General features: G+C 40.7%; 1 protein-coding gene across 2 annotated transcripts in view; it reads left to right on the top strand.

The window, feature by feature from the left end:
• The window catches only part of LOC113403708 (nuclear pore complex protein Nup98-Nup96), a 38,554-nt gene extending 15,968 nt beyond the window's left edge, over window positions 1-22,586 (top strand). For both annotated transcript variants that reach the window (XM_064220081.1, XM_064220080.1), the window contains exons 19-48: window positions 158-191; window positions 2,425-2,507; window positions 3,377-3,419; window positions 4,526-4,653; window positions 7,343-7,450; window positions 7,563-7,682; window positions 8,092-8,242; window positions 8,946-9,048; window positions 9,625-9,739; window positions 10,260-10,457; window positions 10,623-10,685; window positions 12,489-12,587; window positions 13,086-13,226; window positions 13,606-13,695; window positions 14,276-14,404; window positions 15,113-15,225; window positions 15,515-15,709; window positions 15,991-16,069; window positions 16,705-16,833; window positions 17,299-17,418; window positions 17,847-18,021; window positions 18,587-18,749; window positions 19,159-19,280; window positions 19,517-19,642; window positions 19,900-20,050; window positions 20,144-20,246; window positions 20,590-20,711; window positions 20,800-20,915; window positions 21,274-21,421; window positions 21,857-22,586. In XM_064220081.1, coding sequence (XP_064076151.1) covers window positions 158-191; window positions 2,425-2,507; window positions 3,377-3,419; window positions 4,526-4,653; window positions 7,343-7,450; window positions 7,563-7,682; window positions 8,092-8,242; window positions 8,946-9,048; window positions 9,625-9,739; window positions 10,260-10,457; window positions 10,623-10,685; window positions 12,489-12,587; window positions 13,086-13,226; window positions 13,606-13,695; window positions 14,276-14,404; window positions 15,113-15,225; window positions 15,515-15,709; window positions 15,991-16,069; window positions 16,705-16,833; window positions 17,299-17,418; window positions 17,847-18,021; window positions 18,587-18,749; window positions 19,159-19,280; window positions 19,517-19,642; window positions 19,900-20,050; window positions 20,144-20,246; window positions 20,590-20,711; window positions 20,800-20,915; window positions 21,274-21,421; window positions 21,857-21,952 — 3,563 coding nt within the window. In that variant the 3' untranslated portion in view covers window positions 21,953-22,586. The remainder of the gene's footprint in view (window positions 1-157; window positions 192-2,424; window positions 2,508-3,376; window positions 3,420-4,525; window positions 4,654-7,342; window positions 7,451-7,562; window positions 7,683-8,091; window positions 8,243-8,945; window positions 9,049-9,624; window positions 9,740-10,259; window positions 10,458-10,622; window positions 10,686-12,488; window positions 12,588-13,085; window positions 13,227-13,605; window positions 13,696-14,275; window positions 14,405-15,112; window positions 15,226-15,514; window positions 15,710-15,990; window positions 16,070-16,704; window positions 16,834-17,298; window positions 17,419-17,846; window positions 18,022-18,586; window positions 18,750-19,158; window positions 19,281-19,516; window positions 19,643-19,899; window positions 20,051-20,143; window positions 20,247-20,589; window positions 20,712-20,799; window positions 20,916-21,273; window positions 21,422-21,856) is intronic.
• Window positions 22,587-24,351: the final 1,765 nt, after the last annotated feature.

Here is a 24,351-nt window from a genome sequence, read left to right as displayed (position 1 = left end):
ATTTAGAATGATATTCTGAGAAGAACCGACAAGAAACTCAGTAGTTACTCACATCTATATTCTGTTTTATAAATATAAATATTTGTCGAATAGTATGTTTAATGATATTTTGATATATTTGAGATGTTAGTTAATTTATGGTTCGTACTTGTTCCAGATGTAGACTCAAACTCCGATAGACACGGCAGTTGGTAAGTAGTTTTGTATATTTTAATAAACATATGTATTAAATAGAGATGGGTATTTGAATGTATCGTGAAAAAAAAAACCCTGGTTAACAAGATGGCGGAGGAATAGGCATAGATGAGACACTCCCCCCCCCCCACAGAAAAACTCTAGTAAGCCATAATTTTAACTTTACAGAAATATATAGAAGTGCAAAAATACCTAGCAACGTCTATGAACAAGGCTCTTTTATTTCGAGGTCCCACTGTTGGGTAAATATACTCCTTTCAAGGAGGTTTTGGTCTGTATTCCATGATGTGGCGCTACTAAAGGGTGAATCGTTTCAGAGTATCATCTGACACGTGCAGGTCACTTCACGATGTGTCAGTTTAAATAATATTAATTACGAAAAGCCTTTAAGAGTAGAGTGAACAGGTTTCTTTTGGATGGGCGTGTACCACCTTCGTCTTAATCTACACTTTCCATCAGGTGAGATGGAAGACAAACGCCTATTCCATTATAAATAAATAAAAAAAAAAAAAAAAAGTGTAAAACTAATATCATTAAGTTTTTCAATTGTGTTTAATCACAGAGGTGTCATCTGTAACGAAGTTACTTTCACTGTATATTACGTATTAAACGACAGACACCACGTTTGAGAATAGTTAAATGAGAAATAAAATTACAGACAATAAGTTATATTTAAACCGTATGTAATAGAAAGAGACAGAGAGAGAAAGAGAGGGAGAGGGAAAGATCGCCTGGATGGGGCATACGGCATTTTTCTTACGTGACGATTTCTACCAGTTCACTCTACTGTAAGCCGCGTGAAACGACTTCATTCAATTAATTCCCTAAAAGATATATTATAAATAATTCGAACCCATAAAAAAAATCATGCTGTATTTTTTATCTTTAGGGATGGTACATTTTCATTAAAATGAAAAAAAAAACAATGATATACTATTAGAAGATACAATATAATTCAATGTATAATGTATTTAGAATCCTTTTACGTAATATACCTATACTTTAATTGAAAGCTTGCCAGTACGTTATGAAGCTCTCGACAATTTATGTAGTCCTAGTACTTTTAGGTAGAAGATAGACTTGTAACGCATGTAGTGCTTTTGAAGCTCTTCGCGTTTTATGTTCGCCTAGTACTTGTGAGTACGAAATTAGACAGGTTAAGACTTACTTAAAAGTTATAAGTAGTGCTTATTGTGACCTCTAGGCGTTTTCTGTTCGCCTAGTACATGTGAGTACAAAAGAGACCTCGGTTTGGACTTACTAAACGGCTCTATCTAGTGCATATGAAGCTCTTCGCGTTTTATGTTCGCCTAGTACTTGTGAGTACGAAATTAGACAGGTTTAGACTTACTTAAAAGTAGTGCTTATTGTGACCTCTAGGCGTTTTATGTTCGCCTAGTACATGCGAGTACAAAAGAGACCTCGGTTTGGACTTACTAAACGGCTCTATCTAGTGCTTATGAAGCTCTTCGCGTTTTATGTTCGCCTAGTACTTGTGAGTACGAAATTAGACAGGTTTAGACTTACTTAAAAGATACAAGTAGTGCTTATTGACCTCCAAGCTTTTTATGTTTGCCTGGTACTTGTGAGTATAAAATGAAGCTGAGTTCTAGACTGACTAACCGGCTCTATGTAGTGCTTAAGAAGAAGCTCTTCAAGTTTTATGTTGGCCTAGTGCTTGTTAGGAAAACAGATATCCAGTTTTGACTTTTATTTTTGTTTACTGTGTTGCCTTTACTCAATGAAAACAAAAATACCTCTAGGTCTAGACTTTAAAATGCTAGACCGACAGTAAGTATGTACGTGTCTAGTTTATTCCAATCGGAGTAGGAATTAAGATAAACAAACCTTAGATTTATATATTTCATGCGATTTGCTAATAACTCAGCTATATAGTCCACTACTAAGAATTTATGATTAATATATCCTTATTTATAAATCAATACAATTACACTTAACTACTTATATCCACTTTAATTTCACTTCCAAAATTCCGAAAACAGTTTCGTCGACGTTCAAATCGCCATTCATTCGCGAATCCACAGAGAATATCATAGATTAATCAAGCTCTCGACCAATGATATCGCGTCGTTTTGCTGTCGAATGTTGTTTATTTGGTAATACAGTATATATACATATTTCTGTGTGTATGTAACTGACGTCCTATACTGTTTGATTGGGTCCCTTTGCACTCAGACAGCCAATGTAAGTATATAATTTTCATTGCAGGCTCGACTCGTCCCAAACTTGGTCAGAGAAAGGAAAGAGGATTGAATCTGGTGAATCGTCGCCGAGACTGTACCCAAATTTAGGTGAGTTTTAATATGTTTCGTGAAAGTTTAAAATGAACTTTTAAAATGTTATCTTTTTTTTATAAATATCGAAGTTTTAGTATTTATGTTGAAGCTTTACTCGGTGGTAGGGCTTTGGGTAGGTTCGTCTGGGTACCATCCAATCATCGGACACTCTACCGCCGAGCAGAACAAATAATTAGTATAGTTGGGTTCCGGTTTGAAGGTGAGTGTTTAACGAGGGACATAACTGCTTAGTTAAGGAATGGTTAATGTTTCTTACAGCGCTTGTTTCTATGGATGTGACTTGCCAATCTATATACGAAATTTTAATGTATACTCTAAATAAAACATTGAATAGTATAATTTATTTCGAATATTAGGAATTAAATTTATGCAAATCTTCCCCTTGAACTACGATCAATTCTTTCGGCTAGAGATCATTTACCATCATATGGCAAAATAACTAGACGAACTTCCAGCCCATACATAGCTCTACTACCAAATAAATATACTTGCCGATTTTCCGAAGCAATGTTATTGTGATTTTCGAAAGATCATGATTACGAGACCTGATGGTAAATGATGATCTTCGACGATAGACATTTCGATCCTTACACCGATATTATGGTGTAGCAGCCGTGTTAAATTAATTAGTCGATTTTGATAAGATTATCTCATCATTATTTATTTATTTATTTAAGATCCACCAGTGATAATTACATTAATACAATATTGGGTAAAAAGAAATACAGTGTAGCTTAATTCTAAATGCATTATCTTTTAAGGCAGATACAGCATGCAAATATTAGGAAGTTTATAAATCATTTATTACAAATTAATTATATTATAATATATTATAATATAATTATTATAAATATTTTTTTCAGATAAAGAGTTACCAGCACAGGTACCGGAGAGACGTGCCAGTTGGTGAGTCATTTGAAATCATTAGTTTCGTGTCTGTCCTCCACCAACCCGCTTCGAACTGTCGTGGTGGGATTAAACTAACGAAACAGTACGAAACGTTATCCTTGTATCCAATGTTAATTACTGTTATACAGTTCTTAGTAGTTTGGCTTATAGATTCGCGATGGACCAATACAAGACGTGAATCTTGATGAATCTGAGTTTAACTTTACCAATTAAATAATATGCTTAATTTGTGTTTATAATTCGTCTCGTGCTCACCGGTGAAGTGTGAGGACCAGTATTGGTGATATGAACTCTCAATTCTCTCTCATAAGAGGGTTAGACGCGATTGGTCCAGTTTGTCGTACAAAATCGAACCAATAGGCTATTTGACAATGCGAAAAACAAATCGTCAATTGTTGTAATCAGTATATATTATGAGTTTAAAAAAGGTTATTTAATAACGAAAGTCGAAAATAATAATTTATTTATTCAAAAATCCATAAATAAAAATGCATTTCTTTAAACGTTTGTCACGTGACACAAAACGCTCCTGGTTGGTCGGGTTTATGATGACGTCACTTGCTTGTCGACCTCGTTTGCCTACTGTATGTGGATCATATGTGCCACAGATTACAATACAGGCAAGTGACGTCACCGACCCCATTGCAGCGCCATATTGTCAAAGTAGCGTTTTCGCGCGCTATTTAAATATTGAATTTTTAATTTGATATTTTTCAGCAAATATGTACTAGAATTAAAAAAAAAACAACTTTTACTGGTTTCCTTAAGATCTACTAAATAATACAAAATGGATTTTAAAAACCAGTCAAATAGCCTAATGTGTATTGGTCTAACGCTATTGGATCAATTAGGAATTGGGCGATGCTATGAGATGTTATATATTATATTTCATTTGATAGTCTGTGTTGAGTCGTCAACTCAACGTTGAAGGGCGACGATCGCCGCGCTTGTCTTGTGCTTGTGCTTGTTTTGCCCTGTGAACTCTCAGAACTGTCCTACGGGAGGAGTCATTTCACCAATATGTCAATTTTCCACAATCCACTGGGCCATCTCGGCTATTAGCAATCTCATAATATAATTATAAACGATGTTTTAAACATCAGGTTAACAACGAAACCATTGAGGAAGCCGCTGGTGTCGAATCCCGAATCCGCTGAGAACTCCGTCAGAGAATTGGGCGTGAGATCAGATCGAAGCGCTGAGGACAAGGAGAACATCGACACCTTATCTGGTGAGTTGTATTTGTATCAGTACCTATGTATATCATATCATAATGTATAAAAGCGGAATACCAATCACTGATTAATCACGAAATCTCAGAAACCATAACACCTACGAATTTGAAATTCGGCAGGTGGGATCCTTATAGGGTGTAGAAATCCGCTAAGAACGGATTTAACGAAACTCGACCCCTAAGGGGGTAAAACAGGGTTTGGAAGGTTGTGTTTAGGTAAAGCCGCAGGTTCAGCTAATAAAATATATATTCTCTTCCCCTTCGTGTATTTTTTTTTTAAAGATAATTTGGAACGCCTCGTTATAAGAAATCACTAGTATTGATATTTATTGCTTAAATGGAGGGGTTCATTTAAGCTTCAAAACTTGTGTTACGAGTCCCCGCTCGTAACACAACGAAGTCCTCAGCTCAGCAGTTGGATATATACGGGTGTTCTTTTGTTTATAAATGCTAAGCAATTGAGCCATAAACGCCCCCTCCTCCCCTAATTGGCAGTGCCACTATTGCGAGTAATAAATACTAAAACATTCTTTAAATATCTGCATGGTACGACAGGAGATCTTCATTTCTGTTGTCACCGGTGGGGAAAATTGCCAGGATGTTCTAAATGCGAAAAAATCGCCCATCAGATCAAAGGCGTTTACGGTCTTAACTTGAATTTAATATACATTGATTTAGTCTTGTTTTGTACAATCTCTGAACAGATTTGACAGTACTGAACACAGATTTAGAGTAGGCTGGATACCGCAAGCCCGACCAAGCTTTGCACAAACTTGACGCTCTGCTACTTTAGCTGGTCTTCGTGTAATAGGGTTCTACTATGTTTGAAAAAGTACTTAAAAATGTTGATTTTTTTTTTCCTAATATAAAGCCTTTTCTTGACATATCATTAATTTACAATCATTTTGATGACGTCATATTGGTATAAAGAACAACCGTGTATGTACGACCGGCACTCATAAACAGAGATAAAAAAATACGGCTTTTAATTTTAATACAATAAAACAATAATGAATTAAACTGATTTTTCTACACAAATTTAAATTTTTTAACTAATTTCATAATTTATTTTTCACTACCGAAAGTACTACCGAACTATGTATTGGGTAGTAAATTGAATCAATGTTAGTATTACCTACTAAGTAATTTTGTCGAAACAGCTGTTATTAATTTTGAAATCGTTTTATGATGTTCAAGTATGGCTCGGGTGACGTCATCGTAGGTATAAAAGAGACGAGACGTATCGGTATACTCTAAATCTGTTTCTACTAAAACTATTGTTATCCTTTTTTAGTACACGCTGTCAGAAAGAGTAGGAATCATACTTTAGTCCTGTCAAATTGACAGTGACATTAGAGCTATTATATGTAATTGGTTTTAGAGATGTATTTAAAAGTAAATAAATTCAAAGTCGTTAGATTTTAGGTATAATAAAGTCTATAGCCTAGTAGAATGGAAGTAGGAAAAAAGGTAAACAAACCGTTGATTTACGTATTTCATGCGATTTCCGAATAACTCAGTTATGTTGGGCACTACTACGAGTTTATGATTAATATATATTTATTTATAATAGAACACAACTGCACGTAACCACTTATTTCCGCTTTAATTTTACTTCTAAAATTCCGATAACGGTTACGTCGACGTTCAAAACGCTATTTTTTCGCAAATCCAACCAATGATATCGCGTTAATTTGCTGTCAAATGTTGTTTGTTTGGCTTTTTTCTGGTTTCGGTTGGAATAGAGTGTATGTTGAGGTTCAAGCTCGATTTATAGCGAATTTCAACCGTCTGTCTGTCACTATTTCGAGTGTTTTGACTGAAATAGTGACAGACAGATGGATAGTTATTTTCGGATTTATGATATTAGTTTAGATTATTTATGATAGTACCGTATTCTAATATGTATATCTGCATAGTCGATTAGTTCCGTACGCTTCTAGAACATTTGAAATGTTTACTGATTTTTTTGAAATCACAGTACCGAAGTTTTCTATACAGATAGTCCCATGTAGGTGTGTTTTAATATAAAACTATTAAAGTAAAGCGTATATCTCAATAGTTGGATTTAATTATATGAACTAGGTATATAATGAATCTCTTAGCACGATCCCCTCTGGGTAAGTATGACCCAGTCATTAGATATTCATACCCTACGCAGCAATCATCTTAGTTCCCGGGGTTGGTGGTGAGATGTAGAGATGATTTATATTTATCACAGCGCTAATACCTATGGGCGATGGTGACCAGTACCGTTTGATGGTCCATTTGTTATTTTTATATCTTATGCCCTCCGTTTTCGAGTAGTGTGTACACCGGTTTTCATGGATACGCCACTCCGAGATCCCGGGTTCGATTCCAGGCCGAGTCGATCTAGAAAAAGTTCATTAGTTTTCTATGTTGTCTTGGGTCTGGGTGTTCGTGGTGCCGTCGTTACTTCTGATTTTCCATAACACAAGTGCTTTAGCTACTTACTTACATTGGGATCAGAGTGATGTATGTGATGTTTTTTATGCCCTTATCCAGGCCTTGGGCTATTTTAAAGTTGAATTTAATCAAACTCGGTACAGTAGTTAGTCGTTAACAAACGGACAAATAGCCAATCACTCATTGCATTAATAATGAAAAATAGGTTTATATTCATTCGTTCTGTAATTAATTCGTCAATTGACTCGTTCGTTTGCAGTTTCCGAGGAGGAGAACGTCCCGACGCGGGAGTTGCCGCCGCATCCGGCCGGCGTGAAGCTGACGAGACCTGGGTACTACACTATACCGTCGCTGGAGGAAATTACGAGTAAGTGTCTATCTGAACACTGGGTTGTCTTGTATCAGAATCAATTCAAAAACGCTTAATCGTGAAGTTTACTTGAATAGAATTGATTTGATTTGATTATCTGTTCTTTCAGAGTATATGCGGCCGGATGGCTCCTGTGTCGTCCCTCACTTGACGATCGGACGTCAGAACTACGGCAACGTGTATTTCGACTGCGAGATCGACGTCGCCGGAATGGATCTCGATGCACTCGGTGAGTTTAATAACACGATATACAGTTTTGACGTTATATTGACAGTCTTCTGTCCACCGAGCTTCATTGGAGTGGTGGTCACGGCGTGGTGAGTTATGACCGTCGCTAAACTAACGAAACAGTATGATTAACATTATTTTGAATCCACTATTAATGATCTTTACAACAGCTCTTAGTAGGTCGGCTTGTTGAAGACGTGAATCTTGACCGATGATCCGGGGTTCAGATCCGGGGCAAGCATCACCGAATTAATGTATTTAATTTATATTTGTAATTCATCTCGTGCTCGACGGTTTAGGTAAATATCGTGAAGAAATCCCGAGCCCGTATTTAAGCAGCGTGGCGAATTCAGTTCTAAGCATTGCCCAGCCGTGGGACTATAAGCTCTATAATATTGTATCGTTTCCAGTTCACTTCCTAAACAAGGAGGTCATAATCTACCCTGATGATGAACACAAGCCGCCGGTGGGAGAGGGACTCAACAGACGAGCGGTTATCACGCTGGAGCGGGTCTGGCCGCGCGACAAGACCGAGAAGCGACCGGTCACCGAGCCCGACCGGTGAGTGAATGGCAGATGAGAACGAATGATGTACTTAGAATGACGAGATTTTTGTTTTTATGATACAGTTAGGCGGACGAGCAAATCGGTCACCTGATGGTAAATGGTCACCGCCGCCCATAGACAATGGCCCTGTATGAAATATTAATCATTCCTTACATCACCAATTCGCCACCAACCTTGGGAACTGATATGTTATGTCCGTTGTGCCTGTAGTTACACTGGCTCACTCACCCTTCAAACAGGAACACAACAATGCTGAGTACTGCTGTTTGGCGGTAGAATATCTGATGAGTGGGTGGTACCTACCCAGACGGGCTTGCAGAAAGCCCTACGACCAAGTAGAAGAGTTTATAGTCCATTCCAATGGCAGGAGGGGTAAAGATGAATAAACGAATTTGACCTTGAATTGTGTGACGTCATTGGACTAACAGTTCTTGTTTAATATAACGTTATATACAAAGCTATTCCACTCAACTACTTATATACATTTTAATATCACTTCCAAAGTTCCGATAACAGTTTTGTCGACGTTCGAAACAGCATTTTGTTGCAAATCCACGGTGTAAGCTCTCGTCCAATCATATCGCGACATTTCGATGTCAGATGTCGTTTATTTGGCTTATGTCCTCTTGTGATTAAGATAGACTCGCATTTATAATGTTGGTAAAATATTTTATTATATTGGTTATCTTGTGAACAGGCTACAAAAGATGGACTACGAGGGGAAATTACGACGCGTTTGCGACAAACACGACACGAAGTTCATTGAATACAGACCGCAGACAGGGAGCTGGGTGTTTCGGGTAAGTTTTATTTATTTAAATATACACGAAAGCGGAATACCACTCACTGATTAATCACGAAATCTCAGAAACCATAACACCTACGAACTTGAAATTTGGCAGGTAGGTTCCTTATACGGATTTTACGAAACTCCACCCCTGAGGGGGGTAAGACGGGGGCTTGGAAGTTTGTGTTTTATAAATTTCGCGCGGGTATAGCTGTTTCAGTTAGTTAGCTAGTCGCTAGTTTATGTACCAGATTTCGCCCGCGGCTTATATAGATCCTCCTTGGGCTTGCTTCATGCAAAACTTCATCGAATTCGGTTCAGTGTTGTAGCCGTGAAAAAGACAGACAGAGAGAGAAAAGAGAGAAAACAGATAGACAGAGAGTTACTTTCGCATGTATAATATTAGTATAGACGACGTAGAGCGGTCTTCTATTGGCATTTGTCGAATAGTCCCGACTATTACTTGTTCTATTCAGTGGTAATCTTGGACCATTTCGGACCATCTTAGCTCTCATTGGTCAATTACGGCTCCCGCTGTACGATCTTCGCTCCCATTGGACGACTTCTAGCTCATATTTTTTAATTGCAGGTCGAGCATTTCAGTAAATATGGTCTCACGGATTCGGACGAAGACGACGATATCACACCGGACGTGCTGAAACGGCAGCTCGTCAATCAGAATCTACAGAAATCCGCCGCACCCGGTACGTTTAGACAGGATAGCGATGTTCAGTTCGTCCACCAATGATAAAGTCATCTTAACCTGATCGCTTGGACTATATAACCGTGACGCTTGGACTATAATAGCCGTCATTGCTGAGCGCTTACCTTCAATTGCGGGCTTGTATGGGGGTACGCGTCAAATATAAAAAAAAAATTCTTGCTGTTATAATTATTGTATAAAGTTAATTTCAAAACATTTGAATATTTTTTTTTTGACATTTTCAAAAAATTTTAACTACCAATAATAGACCATTATTTTTATTATTGGTACTCACTCTTAGTTTAAGTCAGTCTTGGTTCAACTAACTCTTAGTGGTTAACTAAGAGTCAAACTCTTAGTTTAATAACAGACACAGGGGCCATAACATCTTTGTTTGTATGGTTGGTTTAGCAATCCACAGAATGGTCAATGTTTAAGGGTGATGAGGATCCATTTGCCTTTTTTTGTCTTCTTGCTTTATTAGTTTATAAAAAAATATAATCGAAATAAACTATTTACAGCACAAAAACAACCAGTTCCAGTATCGACGAACTCGACCAGCGTGGGTCTGGTGGGTCTCGGTGGTCTCGGGGGCCTCGGGGGCCTCGGGGGCTTAGGATCCCTCGGGGGTCTTGGTGGGACCAGTGGACTAGGTCCCTCCGATGAGATGTTCGCTATGCAACAGAGCTCGCTCAATTTAATGAACGGCGCTTCTAGAGGTAAATTGCTTAAATTTTTTTTTTATTCTGTGTCCTGTCAAAAAAAGAACCCCTCCCCCATCTACCCCCTCTCTCGTCTCTATGAATGTTGAGTTCATTGTATGCAAAAATAGTATATTATTATGTTAATAAATTAAACGTGTGTGTGTTAAATATTTGTTTCAGTATTCGAAATGGATGCGACAGATAATAATTCGGATGCGCCGAGTTTCTATCAAGACAATAGTGGTGAGTCGATACCGTTCGAATTGTACGTTCCAACGGCAGGAGGACTAAAGATAATCAAACCTTAGATTTACGTATTCCACGCGATTTGCTACTAACTCAACCATGTTGTTTAAGAATTTATGATTAATATATCTTTATTTATAATTCAATACTGTTACACTTAACTACTTATATCCACTTCAATTTCACTTCCAAAATTCCGATAACAGTTTCGTCGACGTTCAAAACGCATTTGTTCGCAAATCCACAGTGAATATCATAGATTAATCAAGCTCTCGACCAATGATTTCGCGTCGTTTTGCTGTCGAATGTTGTTTTTGTTTATATGATTTTTCTCCTCTTATGTTTCGAGTAAGGTATAGATTGTTCTAGTTATTGCACTATGTCATATCATTAAAATTGTTTATTTATACTATTATACGCCTCGTGTGGTGCCATTGCCATACTTGGTGGTAGGGCTTTTTACTTGGTGGTAGAGCTTTGTGCAAGCCCGCCTGGGTAGGTACCACCCACTCATCAGATATTCTACCGCCAAATAACAGTACTCTGTATTGTTGTGTTCCGGTTAGAAGGGTGAGTGAGCCAGTGTAATCACAGGCACAAGGGACATAACATCTTAGTTCCCAAAGTTGGTGGCGCATTGTTGATGTAAGGAATGGTTAATATTTCTTACAGCGCCTTTGTCTATGGGCGGTGGTGACCACTTACTATCAGGTGGCCCATAAGCTCGTCCGCCAACCAATGCCAAAAAAAAAAAAAAAATTATAATAGGTACCACTTGATGGTAAGTGGTCACCAGTATCCATAGACAGTGGCGCTGTAAGAAATATTAACCCGTCCTTACATTACTAAAGTGCCAATAATCTTGGGAGCTAAGATGTTATGTCCCATGTGTCCTGTATCTCTGGAGTAGCAAAAAGGGAATGTGCGGTCCGTACAAACTTTTAGTTATAGTTGATCGTAGAGTGGAATGGAAGTCTCTGATATATGATATCGATTGATATATTGATTGTAAGTTGTCCAATGTAAACCTGACGCTAGTCGTCAACAGATGGCGTCACTTGTATATTAGATCGCGCAAGCAACATTCCGCATCGAACGTTTAAGTGATAATTTAACTTTAAATAAATAAATTAATTGTGAACCTCAAGGTCAGTGTTTGATTAAGACCCCTTAAGAACTCCTAAGCCCAAAATTTTGTTCATAAGCAATTAAGAATTATATGATATAATGATATGAGCGCGCGGTGTGGCTGCTCGCCGCACACGAGCTGATGAGATAATGTGAAGATGCTCACGCGACGGTGCACGCACTGTACGCGCTGCCTGGCTCGTGCAGGTTACTAGACACCGGTTGTGTAACGGATATTTGGATTATATATCGGTGTTGACGTCCGATTTTAGATGTCGCTCTGTCTCTGTTTAACTTTACGTTGTAAGATACGTGAGAAAGAGATGAAACGAATGTGATATCGAAATCGGTTTAAAATAAGCTTCATCTCTTTCTCGCAGATGGGTTACTGTAAAGTTGAAGAGTGATAGGGCGAATATTTCATGAGTTTAATGTTGTCGTACTTTGGATGCTTTAACGTATCAGAACGATATTCATAGTTTTTTAGATGCGGTGAAAACGGTTACTCGTCAACATCAAATCGATGACATCTGATATTCCGATGAAAACCGATTTTAGATGTGTTTCGATACATCGGACACATGCTTAGTAGTTACTGATTCATTCGTACTTTAATCCAGAGCGAACGTGCATTAATAGGATGTTAGTTTACTTTTATATTTTATATTCCAGCGTTCGGTGTGAAGAGTCCAACGACAGAGCTTGCCCGTTTGGAGAACAGGCGCAGTCACCATGTGCAGCTGATGAAGGCGTCACTGTACGCGGACACTGGTCAGTGGAATATTGTTAGGTTTCTAATGGATTGTAACCCTATTATTTTATATATCCTTTTTGAGCCCATTGGGTTCTTGTTAATAAGCTATTTTAAAGTAGGAGGACACTAAATATATATATTTATGAAAATATAAGTAGACTGTACTAAGATGAATAGAGAGGGGAGTTGATACCTTGAAATCCGAGCTCGTACTATCGGAGACACTTACTCTTGGGGGCGCCTACTAAGTCTGCACACACTCGAAGGACACGAGCCAGGGTATGGGTGATATTATTTGCAGGATTGGAGAAGGATAACAGTTCGTTACACTAGGTAACTTCAAAACGCTGCGCGCTTTAAAGATATACTCGCCGTCTTCGCGTTTGGACTCCACTACTCGCCATCAGGTGGAGTGGAGTCACACGCCTACCCGGATAATAATTTTAAAAAAAGTCATGATCTCGAATCACAGTCTAGTATCGGTTTATATTTACGCGTCGATATTTGGTCCGCAGAGATGGAGGAGGAGTCGGCGAGCGTGTCGAGCGGCGACCAGCTGGTGCCGGCGCCGCGCGGCCCCGCGCCCCGCGCGCCCTCGCCCGCCGCGCCCGCCGCCCGCGCGCGCGCCCCCGCCGCGCCCGACGCCGCCCCGCCCGGTACCGACTCGCACTTCGCTTTGCTTTCTGCCCCCAACGACGTACACGCTTGAGTCGTATGGAATCTTAAACGTTGCTTACATAATCACTACATAATCGCTGAGTTTCTTTCGCCGGTTCTTCTCAGGTCCGAGGTGCTAAATTCCGAACCGGTGGTAGATTTTTGACAATCAATAAGCAAGTGTAAACACTTCTATATTGAATAAAGATTTTTGATTTTGATTTGATTGATTTTGACTGCAATCGATGAAGCGGGGAGCTAAGGTGTTACGCTCCTTGTGCCCGTGGTCACGCTGGATCGCTCGTCTTTCTAATTGAACATAATACTACTGAATGTTGCTGCTGGTACTTATAATTGTTGTTGTTTTTTTTTTTTCAGAAGTAGTAATGCGTCCTCTGATCGTACGCCCGCACACGATAGTGCTGAATTATCATAGAAAAGTCCCGCCCTTCAAACATACAATCGCCGGTAAGTTTAACTCTTGATAATATACTCGATTGTTGTGTACCCAACCGTGGTGCTCTCCTACTGCAATATATGTACACATGAAGTACTGCGCCAAAAGTATCCCCCCTTTTTTCCGCTGAAAAACTGGGTCGTAATGATGTGGCACTCACAAGCGCTCGAACACGCTACGCTAAATAACCAGCGTTCGAACTCCGTCTAACGTAAGTAACTTACGTGACACCAGACGGATGAACCGCCTATGCGGGCTTCCAATGCATATTCGGAGGAAGAACCCCTCCCTAACCTAAAACGGCGACGCTTATTGCGGAGAGAGAAAGTGTGCATAGCGGCTACGTTTTCTCCTGTCTTCTTCGGCAAAGCGAGTCAGCGAAAGCACTCTCATCACATTCCCTCTGCACGGACTTCTTCTGACCAAATATCCCCCCCCACCCCTTAAACTAGCTTTATACAATTATTAACAACCACGTGTCTTGCTGATTCTTCTCAGTAGAATCTACATACCGAATCTTGAATTTTTTAATTAGTTTTATCATTATATATATTTATTTATTTATAATGTGACCGTCTTATCTGCGGGCAGGTCGTCTGGACGCGGCGTGTATAGCGGACATGTCGGTTTGCCGCGCCCGACACAGTCGCATCGGCTTTGGTCCGGCCGGTACCTTCAGCTTCGTAACCACATACGATACCATTAACGATCTACCCAAGAGTAAGTTAAACGATTATTTTATTATTAAATCAGGGCTTTATCCATACCTTCTGCAGGGCTGGATTTAGGGGAGGGCGACTGGGCAACTGACCTACGTGAGAGGGGCCCTCAGAGGAGTGAGGGGGAGATGGGCTCCGTAACAGATTCCGACGAGTTAACAAATATCTAGATATAGTCAAATTACTACTTACTTGGTCTAGGGCCTTCTCCTTTGAGGCCCCAAGGCCTCCAGACTCTGAACTTCTGTATTAATACAGTAATAAATATTCTTTAAATAGATACATATCTAATACTATATTTCAACTGCAAAGGAGTAAAAATCAAAATCAAAATATACTTTATTCAAGTAGACTTTTACAAGCACTTTTGAATCGTCATTTAACAAACTATTTTAAGTAAAGCTACTACCGATTCGGAATGTAGATTCTACCGAGAAGAACCGGCAAGAAACTCAGTAGTTACTCTTTATAACTTTTAAGCGCATGTTGTTTGATTGTATAAGTTGATGAACGGGCAAACGTACCACTTAATGGTATCCACAGCCCACAGAATGTTAAACATATCTTTAGCTTTAAATTTAATTCAACACTGTAACATGACGATTCAAAAGTGCTTTTATGAGCCAACTTGAATAAAGAATATTTTGATTTTGGTTATGTCTTGTTAGTGTATCTGGTTATCAATAATGTTATTGGTGTCTCTTTCCAGCGGCCGACCTCAGCACGCTGGGCGTGTACGCGTCGGGGCGCGGCGAGGACGACTGGAGCGAGTCCGTCGTCGCGAGGATGGCTGTCGGGCGGACGCACTCTAACTCTACACAAGTACGAATTATGTCTACATATTTAAAAATGCTCGTATTCGTTTAGTTGCTTATTATTAGTATCCATTAATGTTGAAAGTGTATTTAAAATTTATTCGTATATTAAATCATAGGTTTCAATACCAATGTCCAACACGCAGTATCGTTGGATGATTCTGTAAGAGCGAGAAACGAGACCGATATATACGCTTGCCCCCTCTCTCACTACACATGTATATTATTAGCTAAACGTAGCACAGTACTGTACACTCATGCCTTGTTGCTCTCCCCCCCCCCCCCCCGCGCCGCAGGACGTGCTGTGCCGGCAGCTGGCCAGCCTGCTGCAGTTCTCGTCGTTCGCGGAGGCGGCGCCCGACGCGTGCCCGCGCCTCGACGTGCAGCGCGAGCCCGCGCAGCGCCGCCGCCTGCTGCGCCGCCTGCTGCGCGACGCCGCCGACGCCGCCGACGCCGCCGCTGCTGCCCCGGCCCCACATGGGGGCGCTGCGGTCGGTTCTCTACACCATCATATTGAATTTTGTATTACTAGTCGTCGAATTCAACCCCCATCATTGAACATTTGAGGAAAAAACGTTTTGACATTTGTTTTTCTTCTACTCTTGTTTCCAAATGTTATTAATAAAACTAAAGCTAAAAATCGATTGACAAGCTGAAGAGGAATTAATACTAAACTGTTTTGTCTTAAAATTTTTTATACATGTGTGGTCTATTCCAACTACAGGTGAAATATAACATTAACAAAAAAAAAAACAACTTTTTCTTCCTACAGTACGGCATGTCGAACGAATACTGTCTGCAAGTTTGGAAGCTGTGTGACGCGCTCTGGGGAGATGATTTGGACAAAGACGGTTAGTGTTATTTTTTTATATTAAATTAAATTAATTGGACAACATCACATACATTACTCTGATCCCAATGTAATAGCTAAAGCACTTGTGTTATGGCAAATCAGAAGTAACGACGGTACCACAAACACCCAGACCCAAGACAACATAGAAAACTGATGAACTTTTTATACATCGACTCGGCCGGGAATCGAACCCGGGACCTCGGAATGGCGTACCCATGAAAACCGATGTACACACTACTCGACGACTGAGCCCATCGGCGGGGTCGAAGTTCCTCTTTCATTAACACCCGTCCGAATGTAGGCGAATGATCGTACAATACAGAACACAACGTCCTACCTATGTTGATCGCGTTCCAGGTTCGGCCTCACAGGAGGAATATATAAAAACTCTTTGATCGGTAACGACGTTAAGCAACAATAATAAATTTAAAAAAAATCGATTGCTGACGGTACCTTCACTGATGCGTGTGTAGGGGGGGGGGGGACCATATACAAAAAAAACTACATACGTATATTTTGTAGTGGGAGAGAGGTGATGGAATATCTTCCAAGGACCTTTGAGAAGAGATCGGAACAGGTCTTCGAACACAAGTGGGTCGCTTACAAGTTATGACTTTAATATTTTCATTTAAGGTGTGCCCGGCATGGACGAGAAGTCGATAGTGAATCGTCACAAGCGTCTGCTCGACTGGTTGAAGGAGTCCGTCTCGGACGTAACGGACAAGGAACTCGCTGAAACGACGCCCGGAGAACCAGAAGATGGTGAGCCCAAAGTTTACACGATAAACATTGAAAGGTAGTTGATTGTACCAACATTGGTGCTGTAAGGAATATTAACCATTCCTTACATCTCCAATACAATCCAAACTTGGGAACGAATATTGGTTATATCCCTTGTGCCTGTAGTTACAATGGCTCACTGATCTTTCAGACCGGAACACAACAATACTTACCCAAACAGGTCTGCATAAAGCCCTACCACCAAGTATACATTGTTCTATATATTTCCATGAAGACCATATATATCTTTGACTGTGATTTTAATAAATATATAAATGTTATTTCAGTTGATAAGAAAACACATTAAATTAAATTATAATAAGAATACACAGACCAGTAATGATTACGAGCTATATGAAATAAGAATGATAAATTATTTTAAAGGTGGAATTGCTGTTATGTGTTTTGTAACGAAGTGTATGTGTATGTGTGTGTGTGTGTGTGCAGAGAGCGACGGGCACAGCGGGCGCGTGTGGGCGCTGCTGGCGGGCGGGCGGCTGCGCGAGGCGTGCGCGCTCAGCCGCCAGCACGGGGACCTGGCGCTGGCCGCGCTGCTGGCTCAGCACGGTGAGTCTGCTATGACTACGCTATGTCCGATTGGCTTAAGAAATTGACGAATCTTTGAGATGAGAAGCCGTGTTCAAAGTGGAAGGGCATCATAATTTTAAGTTCATTTATGAAGCACGAGCTGTCGCGTTGCGAGATGATTTTAGTTCAAATTTTGACGCAGAGTAAGGTATTAAATGAACGGTATTAAAATACGTTTATTTTTTAATTCAAAGTTTTCACGCCGTTAGTCTTTAAAACTGCCTAGAATAGCTCCTTCAAGAACTTTAAAACCTTCTCTTCAAAGGGAAAGGAGGTCTTAATCAAGCAAAGGGAAATTTACAGGCTGTTAATGTTAAATGTTTTTCAGTCAGACATTATAAAAAAAACGTAATTAATTGAACCATTTGAGTGATTTAGTGTAATAAGTTTGTAACCGCCATCGGCAGATGACCCGGCCTTTAAGTCGCTGGTGGCCCGTCAGCTGCGCGTGTGGCAGCAGTGCGGGGCGGAGTCGCTGGTGGCCGGCAGCCGGCTGGCCACGCTGCACGTGTTGGCGGGCCTGCGACCCGAGCGCCACCTGCAGCGACTCGACTGGCTGAGGGCTTTCGCGGTTACTGCACGGTGAGACGCCTTGTATTAATTTAATGTTTAAAAATATTCTTCCGTGATTTTTTTTTTAATATAACCTATCGTTGCCTTGGTACCGAAAAAAAAAAAAAATATGCAGTTTTTTTTAATATTGAGAATAAGGCGAAATATTAAAAATCCCGTCTGAATTAAAACAGTAACAAAAAATAAATTTTAATAATATACCATCGAATGAGACAGGGATAGGTCTCTTGGAAGTAACTTGCGTGTAACTTCTTTTTCAATACGTGACGATTTTTACCAGTTCACTCTACTGTAAGCCGCGTGAAAGGACTTTGTTCCTGTTATATATGTTAAGGAGTAGGATTGCGTCTGTTTGTTTAACCACGAGGCTAGTCACACACTGTTTTAATCGAGGCGTTGCACCGGCGGGGACGCAGCCACACGCACACACGTAAACGCTTCACTTAACTACATATATTACAGTTTCAAAACACTAAAATAATTGATACTGGGACATAAATACCGAGAGCCTGATGACTCCAAATATTTCCTGCATTTAAATCAGAAACTTATTCGTTTCCTATCACGTTCGCAGGTACCTCTGCCCTCAAATTCCCACTCTGGAGCAAGTGGTCCGCACTTACGAGGGCTACTTCAGTTCGGACCCGGAGGCGGACCTCCACACTTTGCCGGACGATGAAATGGGGATGCAGTTCCCCTTGCCGCCGTATCTCGACCAGTACAGCGTCACCACAGCGGTTAGTTTTTCTAATTATGAAAGAAATAGTTTTGCTCTCGCGTGTGATGGGTGGTTTGATACTCTATAGTCTATTCCAATCGAAGAGGGGATAAAGATAAACAAACCTTAGTTTTAAGTATGCTTCGCGATTTGCTCCGAGCTCGGCTATGTCGTGCACTACACACAGTTTTAGTTCCAAACATCTGATGAAAGCTTCAACAAGAAAATTTCGCAAATCATATTGAATGTCATAGATAATTCGAGCTCTCGCCCGATGATATCGCATCAAATCGCCGTCAAATGTTGTTCGTTTGGCTTTAGTCCTCTCGGGTTGGAATAGTCTATATGTCCCGTAACGTACCGGCGATCGGTCGAGTGTATGAGCTTTATATGAGTGTATGAGAGTGAGTGTGTGCGTGTTGCGGCAGAGCGGCGGCCGGCGGCGCGTGCTGGACGTGCGCTACGAGCTGCTGCGCGCGCGCGCCCTCAACGCGCCGCCCGCGCTCGCGCCCGCCACGTGCTCGCGCGACCCCTTCGACTTCTCCCTCAGGTGCGTACATTCACACAAAAAACAAAACACTTAATTCGTACTTTTTAATTTTATTTTTTATTCTATTCTGTTTCGTTAAAACGTAATTTATGTGGCTACTAGTTTTCGATCCCGCTATTGTGTGGGGGGGGGATTAATGTTTCAGATGTACTTGCCCATTTATATCCAGACATAGTCTATACTTATACGTGAAATTTTACTACGATCGGTTCGACATGTACACGGCTGTGTTTCAGCTTCCCGTTGGCTTCGTGGCTGGGAGTGGGCAGTTCGTGCGTGGTGGGCGCGGCCGAGCAGCTCGAGGCGAGCGGCAACTGGCACCTCGCGCTGCAGGTGCTGGCCTACCATCGGGACGATAACGCGTGAGTTACTGTAAACATAATGTTACAATAAATGTACACTAGTACGCACTGCGTAAGGTCCGCAGTGTGTTGTGTACAAGTGTGTAATGGCTTAATGATACGACTATCAATTGAAAAATATATAGTAGTCTAAAGAAAAGTTCAAATTTGCAACAGAGGTTTATTTTCTAACGTAAACATCCGTTGTGTTTGTGAATATCTCAAATGTTTAAAAGGGTAAACGTGAGACATTTATAATTTTTTTGTTCCATTTTCAGCCGCGGTCACCTCATCCGTCAGGTGCTCTCTCGTCACGCACCATCTCAATTTGAAACGCCGGAAATGAAGGAACGCTTTGAGCTGATCAAGAAACTAAGGATCCCGGAGAAGTGGGTGCTGATAGCTCAGGCCAACAGAGCCAAATACGAGGTAAATCGCTTTACAATACAGTTTCTTGAAGTGAACATATTTAAGGACCCCACGTGACCCGAAATGATTGAATATTTTGTTTCTCGTTTCCAGCATAAGCCAGCGTTGGAAGTGGAGTACCTGGTTGGCGCCGAACAGTGGAATGCAGCTCATCAAGTACTGCTCAAGGAACTGCTCCCCGACGCGGTGCTGGCCGGTCAGTATTCGAGAGGCCACAGAAAATCATTACGCAAGATTTTGTTTGTTAATAATGTTGAATGTTGTGCTCGGCGGTAAAGGAAAATGTTGAATATGTCGGATGAAATTCCACCAACCTGCATTGGAGCACCGCGGCGGAATAAGCTCCCAACATGAAGGAGAAGGCTGTATCCCCGCAGTGAAGTAACTGCAAATGCAAGCTACTTCACTAAATAATTGATTCGATTCAAATTCATTATCTCAGTAAATGTATGTTACAATAAGTAACCGGAATGTCTGCGCTGTATGCAGCACGTACTCGTACTGAATAATGTGTGTTATCATTGATATTCTTGTTACAGATAACCTCCAAAGCATAAAGGGTATACTGGAGAAGATGAACGACGCGGCCGACAGGCACGAAGTCAGCGGATGGGAGACGGGGGGGCAGGCCCTCTACCACTACCTGCGGGTCTGCGACGAGGTATCGTGTCCGGAACATTCGACAAACATCGGACCGGCGACGGGACCGTTCCGTGCAGCGCTCTCATACGAAATTGCTCGCTCCACAGATCCGCGGGCTGGTGCGCTGCGCGGGCGCGGCGGGCGGCGCCGTCTGCGCGCGCCTCGAGGCGCTGCGGCCCGCGCTCGCCGCCGCCTGCCGCAGTCTGCGCGGACTGACGCCGCGGTAATGCCTCCTTCATATATACTTTGTGGGGTAGAGCTTCACTCACGAAGAAGCGACCCCCCGCGATAAATGATTGTCGGCGTGCAGTAGGAGTGACACTAGTTGCAAGACGTCTCAGTGTCCGAGAGACGACCGAGAGTAGAGACAGCAAAACAATACAAATTAGATTATATTTGTTAAGTTTATATTAACGTGGTGGGTTAACGCCCCTTCCTGAGTGAATATGTCGATACATATGTGGTATAATTATATTCCAGTCATTGAGGCTTTGCACGCCATTCTCCTTCACCATCGAGAACGAGTTGAATTTCAAACAGTACATTGAACTCGTTTCAAATACTAGAATAACTATTTGCAGCTCCCCTCGGCACGCTGCGGCTCGCGCGGAGATGGGCGCCCGACTGGTGCAGCTGGCGCTGGCCGGCGGGGAGCCGCCCCCGCACCTGGCGGCACTGCTCGCGCAGCTGCGTCTGCCGCCCGACTGCGCCGCCCGCGCCGCGCACCGGGTACGCACACACATTCACACAGGGGAGCACATGTTGACGAGTGCTGTTCTGTGCAACGGGTTGGCTATTCACATTCCATTTTGCTAGCGATACTAGTACAATGAGACGTATGAACCGCTCCTCACGTTGTCTAAACTGTTAAATATCTTGTATCAGTACACTACACTGACTCACTGAGATATCAAACCGAAATCATAGCATTACAAAATATTGCTATTTTAAGGTAGGTAGGACCGCGTCTGGGTGACGTACTTAAACCACGACTGACATTACTACGCTTAACACGATTCACGACATCAACGTAGTTACGTGTCCAGACACTGGCGAGAAATGCACTCGTACCACGGAAATTGTAACTGTAGCTCAATATATAATGGATAAAAAATGTGTAAATATAAATGAAATGTACTGTAATAAGGTATACTCTGATTGCAGATAACGACGGACGTGGCCGAGCGCGCCTCGGAGCTCTGCGTGGAGACCGCGCCCTCCCCCGAGTCCTCGCAGCGAGCGACCGCCGTCGAGACGTAGGCCCCCTTCGGCACATCGCGCCTGTACACAACGAACTGACCGAAGTCGTGCAACATTTGTCCTACGTCATTGTGTATTTTATCATTACTCAAGAACACGTTTGTCACTTCAACAGTCTAGATATAAAGCAGGTGAACTGCGAAGCCTGAAATCTTCTCCAAAAGGCACTTCATCTTCTGGTATCAGTTTAATGTACATTGGCTCAGTAGTTTTTATCAGTGAGGCCTTACAAAAATAATGTCACATTTTTAGTACATTAACAGAACGTAAATTATTTTCATGTTTTCGTTTCGTAAGGATTTTGTGAATGTTTGTAAGATTTGATGATGTCATTAAATGGTATATTTGTATTCGGATTTAATACGTCCGTACACACGAAAGTAGCATTGTTACAATAATGTTCGACGCGTTGGGGAGCGTCGCTCGATGCAGATATTAGTTTTATTTGTCCCGTCTTTATTGTGCAACTAAATACGTGTTTAGTTTTCACGTTTAACTATATTCTAATGGCGAGTGGATCAAAGATTTACAGATAGAAGTCAATGGTTTTCTTATAGTTCTGTATTTTGCACTACTGACAGTTCTCGATCAATATATCTGTATTTATAACACAGCACTGTAACCATCTTTACTTATATAAATTATTAACTTCCCAAGTACCGATAACAACTTCGTCGACGTTCATTCGTCGTCAATTCGAAGGTCAAAGTTGTTTATTTATCACAACTCCTGCCATTGGAATGAACAATTTCTTTGATATTAAAACGCACACGTTACGCAATAAAGTGACGTCATTGAACAATTCAAATCAATTAAATAGTGTTATGAATACAAAATGTAACATTAATTCTATGATCCGGTGCTAAAAGGGCTTAAGTATATGTCGAATTAGAATTTAAAATTTAGTAAATGTGTTTTGGCCAATCAAAGATTATTACACGAAAATGCGTATGTTGTGAAACGGCCGACGTTTGGTCGTCGTTTCGATTCTCATTACAAAAGTAATGGTCATTGATATTGGACCTTTTAGTGCCAGGACACGAGAGTTATTCCCTTTAAGTTCCTAATGTTAATTGTGAAGGCGCCTTAAAACGAAATGTATATCAGTACAAATACTTGTGTAATCTTATATTCATATAAAAAATCGTATTAAAGCGTCTGTTCGTATCTTTGAATGATGTACCAAAATGAATCGATCTTTAGTCGTTTAAGAGTCAATTTAGATGATAGTTTAAGTTTTAAGTTGTGAGGGTTTGGATTAGAGGGGGGGGGGGGTATAACCCGCGCGGTGTCAGAATAGGATGGAACTTTGTTATTGTGTATTGGAAGTGACAGTTCTTGAAAGTGAGCAAGACTACTGTCCGGATGGCCCTCGTTCGAGTCCCGTCTACATTTACACAGTTAATAAGTATTTTAAACCAATAAATAAAGGCTAGATATGAATCATTTGAACTTTTAAATGTTTTTTAGTAATAAACTAAAGTATAAAGTTGTAACTTCACCGGAAGATAAAAATCACAAATGTACTATTTGGAAATACTGTGGGACTCGCTTGATTTCGAACTCACTACCTTCCTACATCTTTGGGACAAGTATAGAAGAAAAAAACTAAATTGTAGAAATCTCGGGTTCCTAATGCTAGGGGAGGGGGCTGATGTCGCGTCAACGAGGTTCTTTTTGGGTATTAAATGTATATAAATTAAGTCATTTTTGTGTAATTTTTTTTAGTAATTTTGACATGTATTATATAATAATAGCAAAAATTTAATCAATTTTGTCTCGATCGAAATGTCTTTGCATGATTATAAGTAGTAAATGCTAAGAAAAAATGAATGGTACGTATTAGAGCTACAGCACACGAAGACGTCCAACTGCGACAGTTCGTACGTTGAACCGCCCCAGATCAACGTACCAACAGAGCTTTTACAATGTTGATTTTCCCAGCACGTCACGACGTCCTAACGTGACCACTTACCCTGATGATGACGTGTAATTGCATCGCTCGGTATCAAGAGCTTTCAGGCTAGTTCAGGCAACAGGTTCGGTTATAGAATGAGGAAATTGTGTCAGTAATTGAAGAACTACCTCTAAGTGAGGTTCGGTACCCTCTTCAATGAATTTACTATTTTAAATAAAACATGTTATTCAAATAGAACGATTCGATCAAGTGGTACGAGGGAAACCTTGCATCAGTAACTTTGCATTAAACTTCGACCTTGAACTTCAATCGTATTCTCTAAGTATTTAGTGTATATAACCGAATTTTGAACATTCAAAAAAGTTATTCAGTTGGATAGGAAAATATCGATAGTTTTGTTTATTATAAGTAATGTTTAGTTTTTAAATAATGTTTGTTTCGTAATGTGTATAATTTAGAATAAGACATAAATTTATAATTA

Source organism: Vanessa tameamea, chromosome 31, assembly GCF_037043105.1.
Source record: "Vanessa tameamea isolate UH-Manoa-2023 chromosome 31, ilVanTame1 primary haplotype, whole genome shotgun sequence".
NCBI classification, from domain to species: domain Eukaryota; kingdom Metazoa; phylum Arthropoda; class Insecta; order Lepidoptera; family Nymphalidae; genus Vanessa; species Vanessa tameamea.
This window is presented reverse-complemented; position numbering and strand designations above follow the sequence as displayed.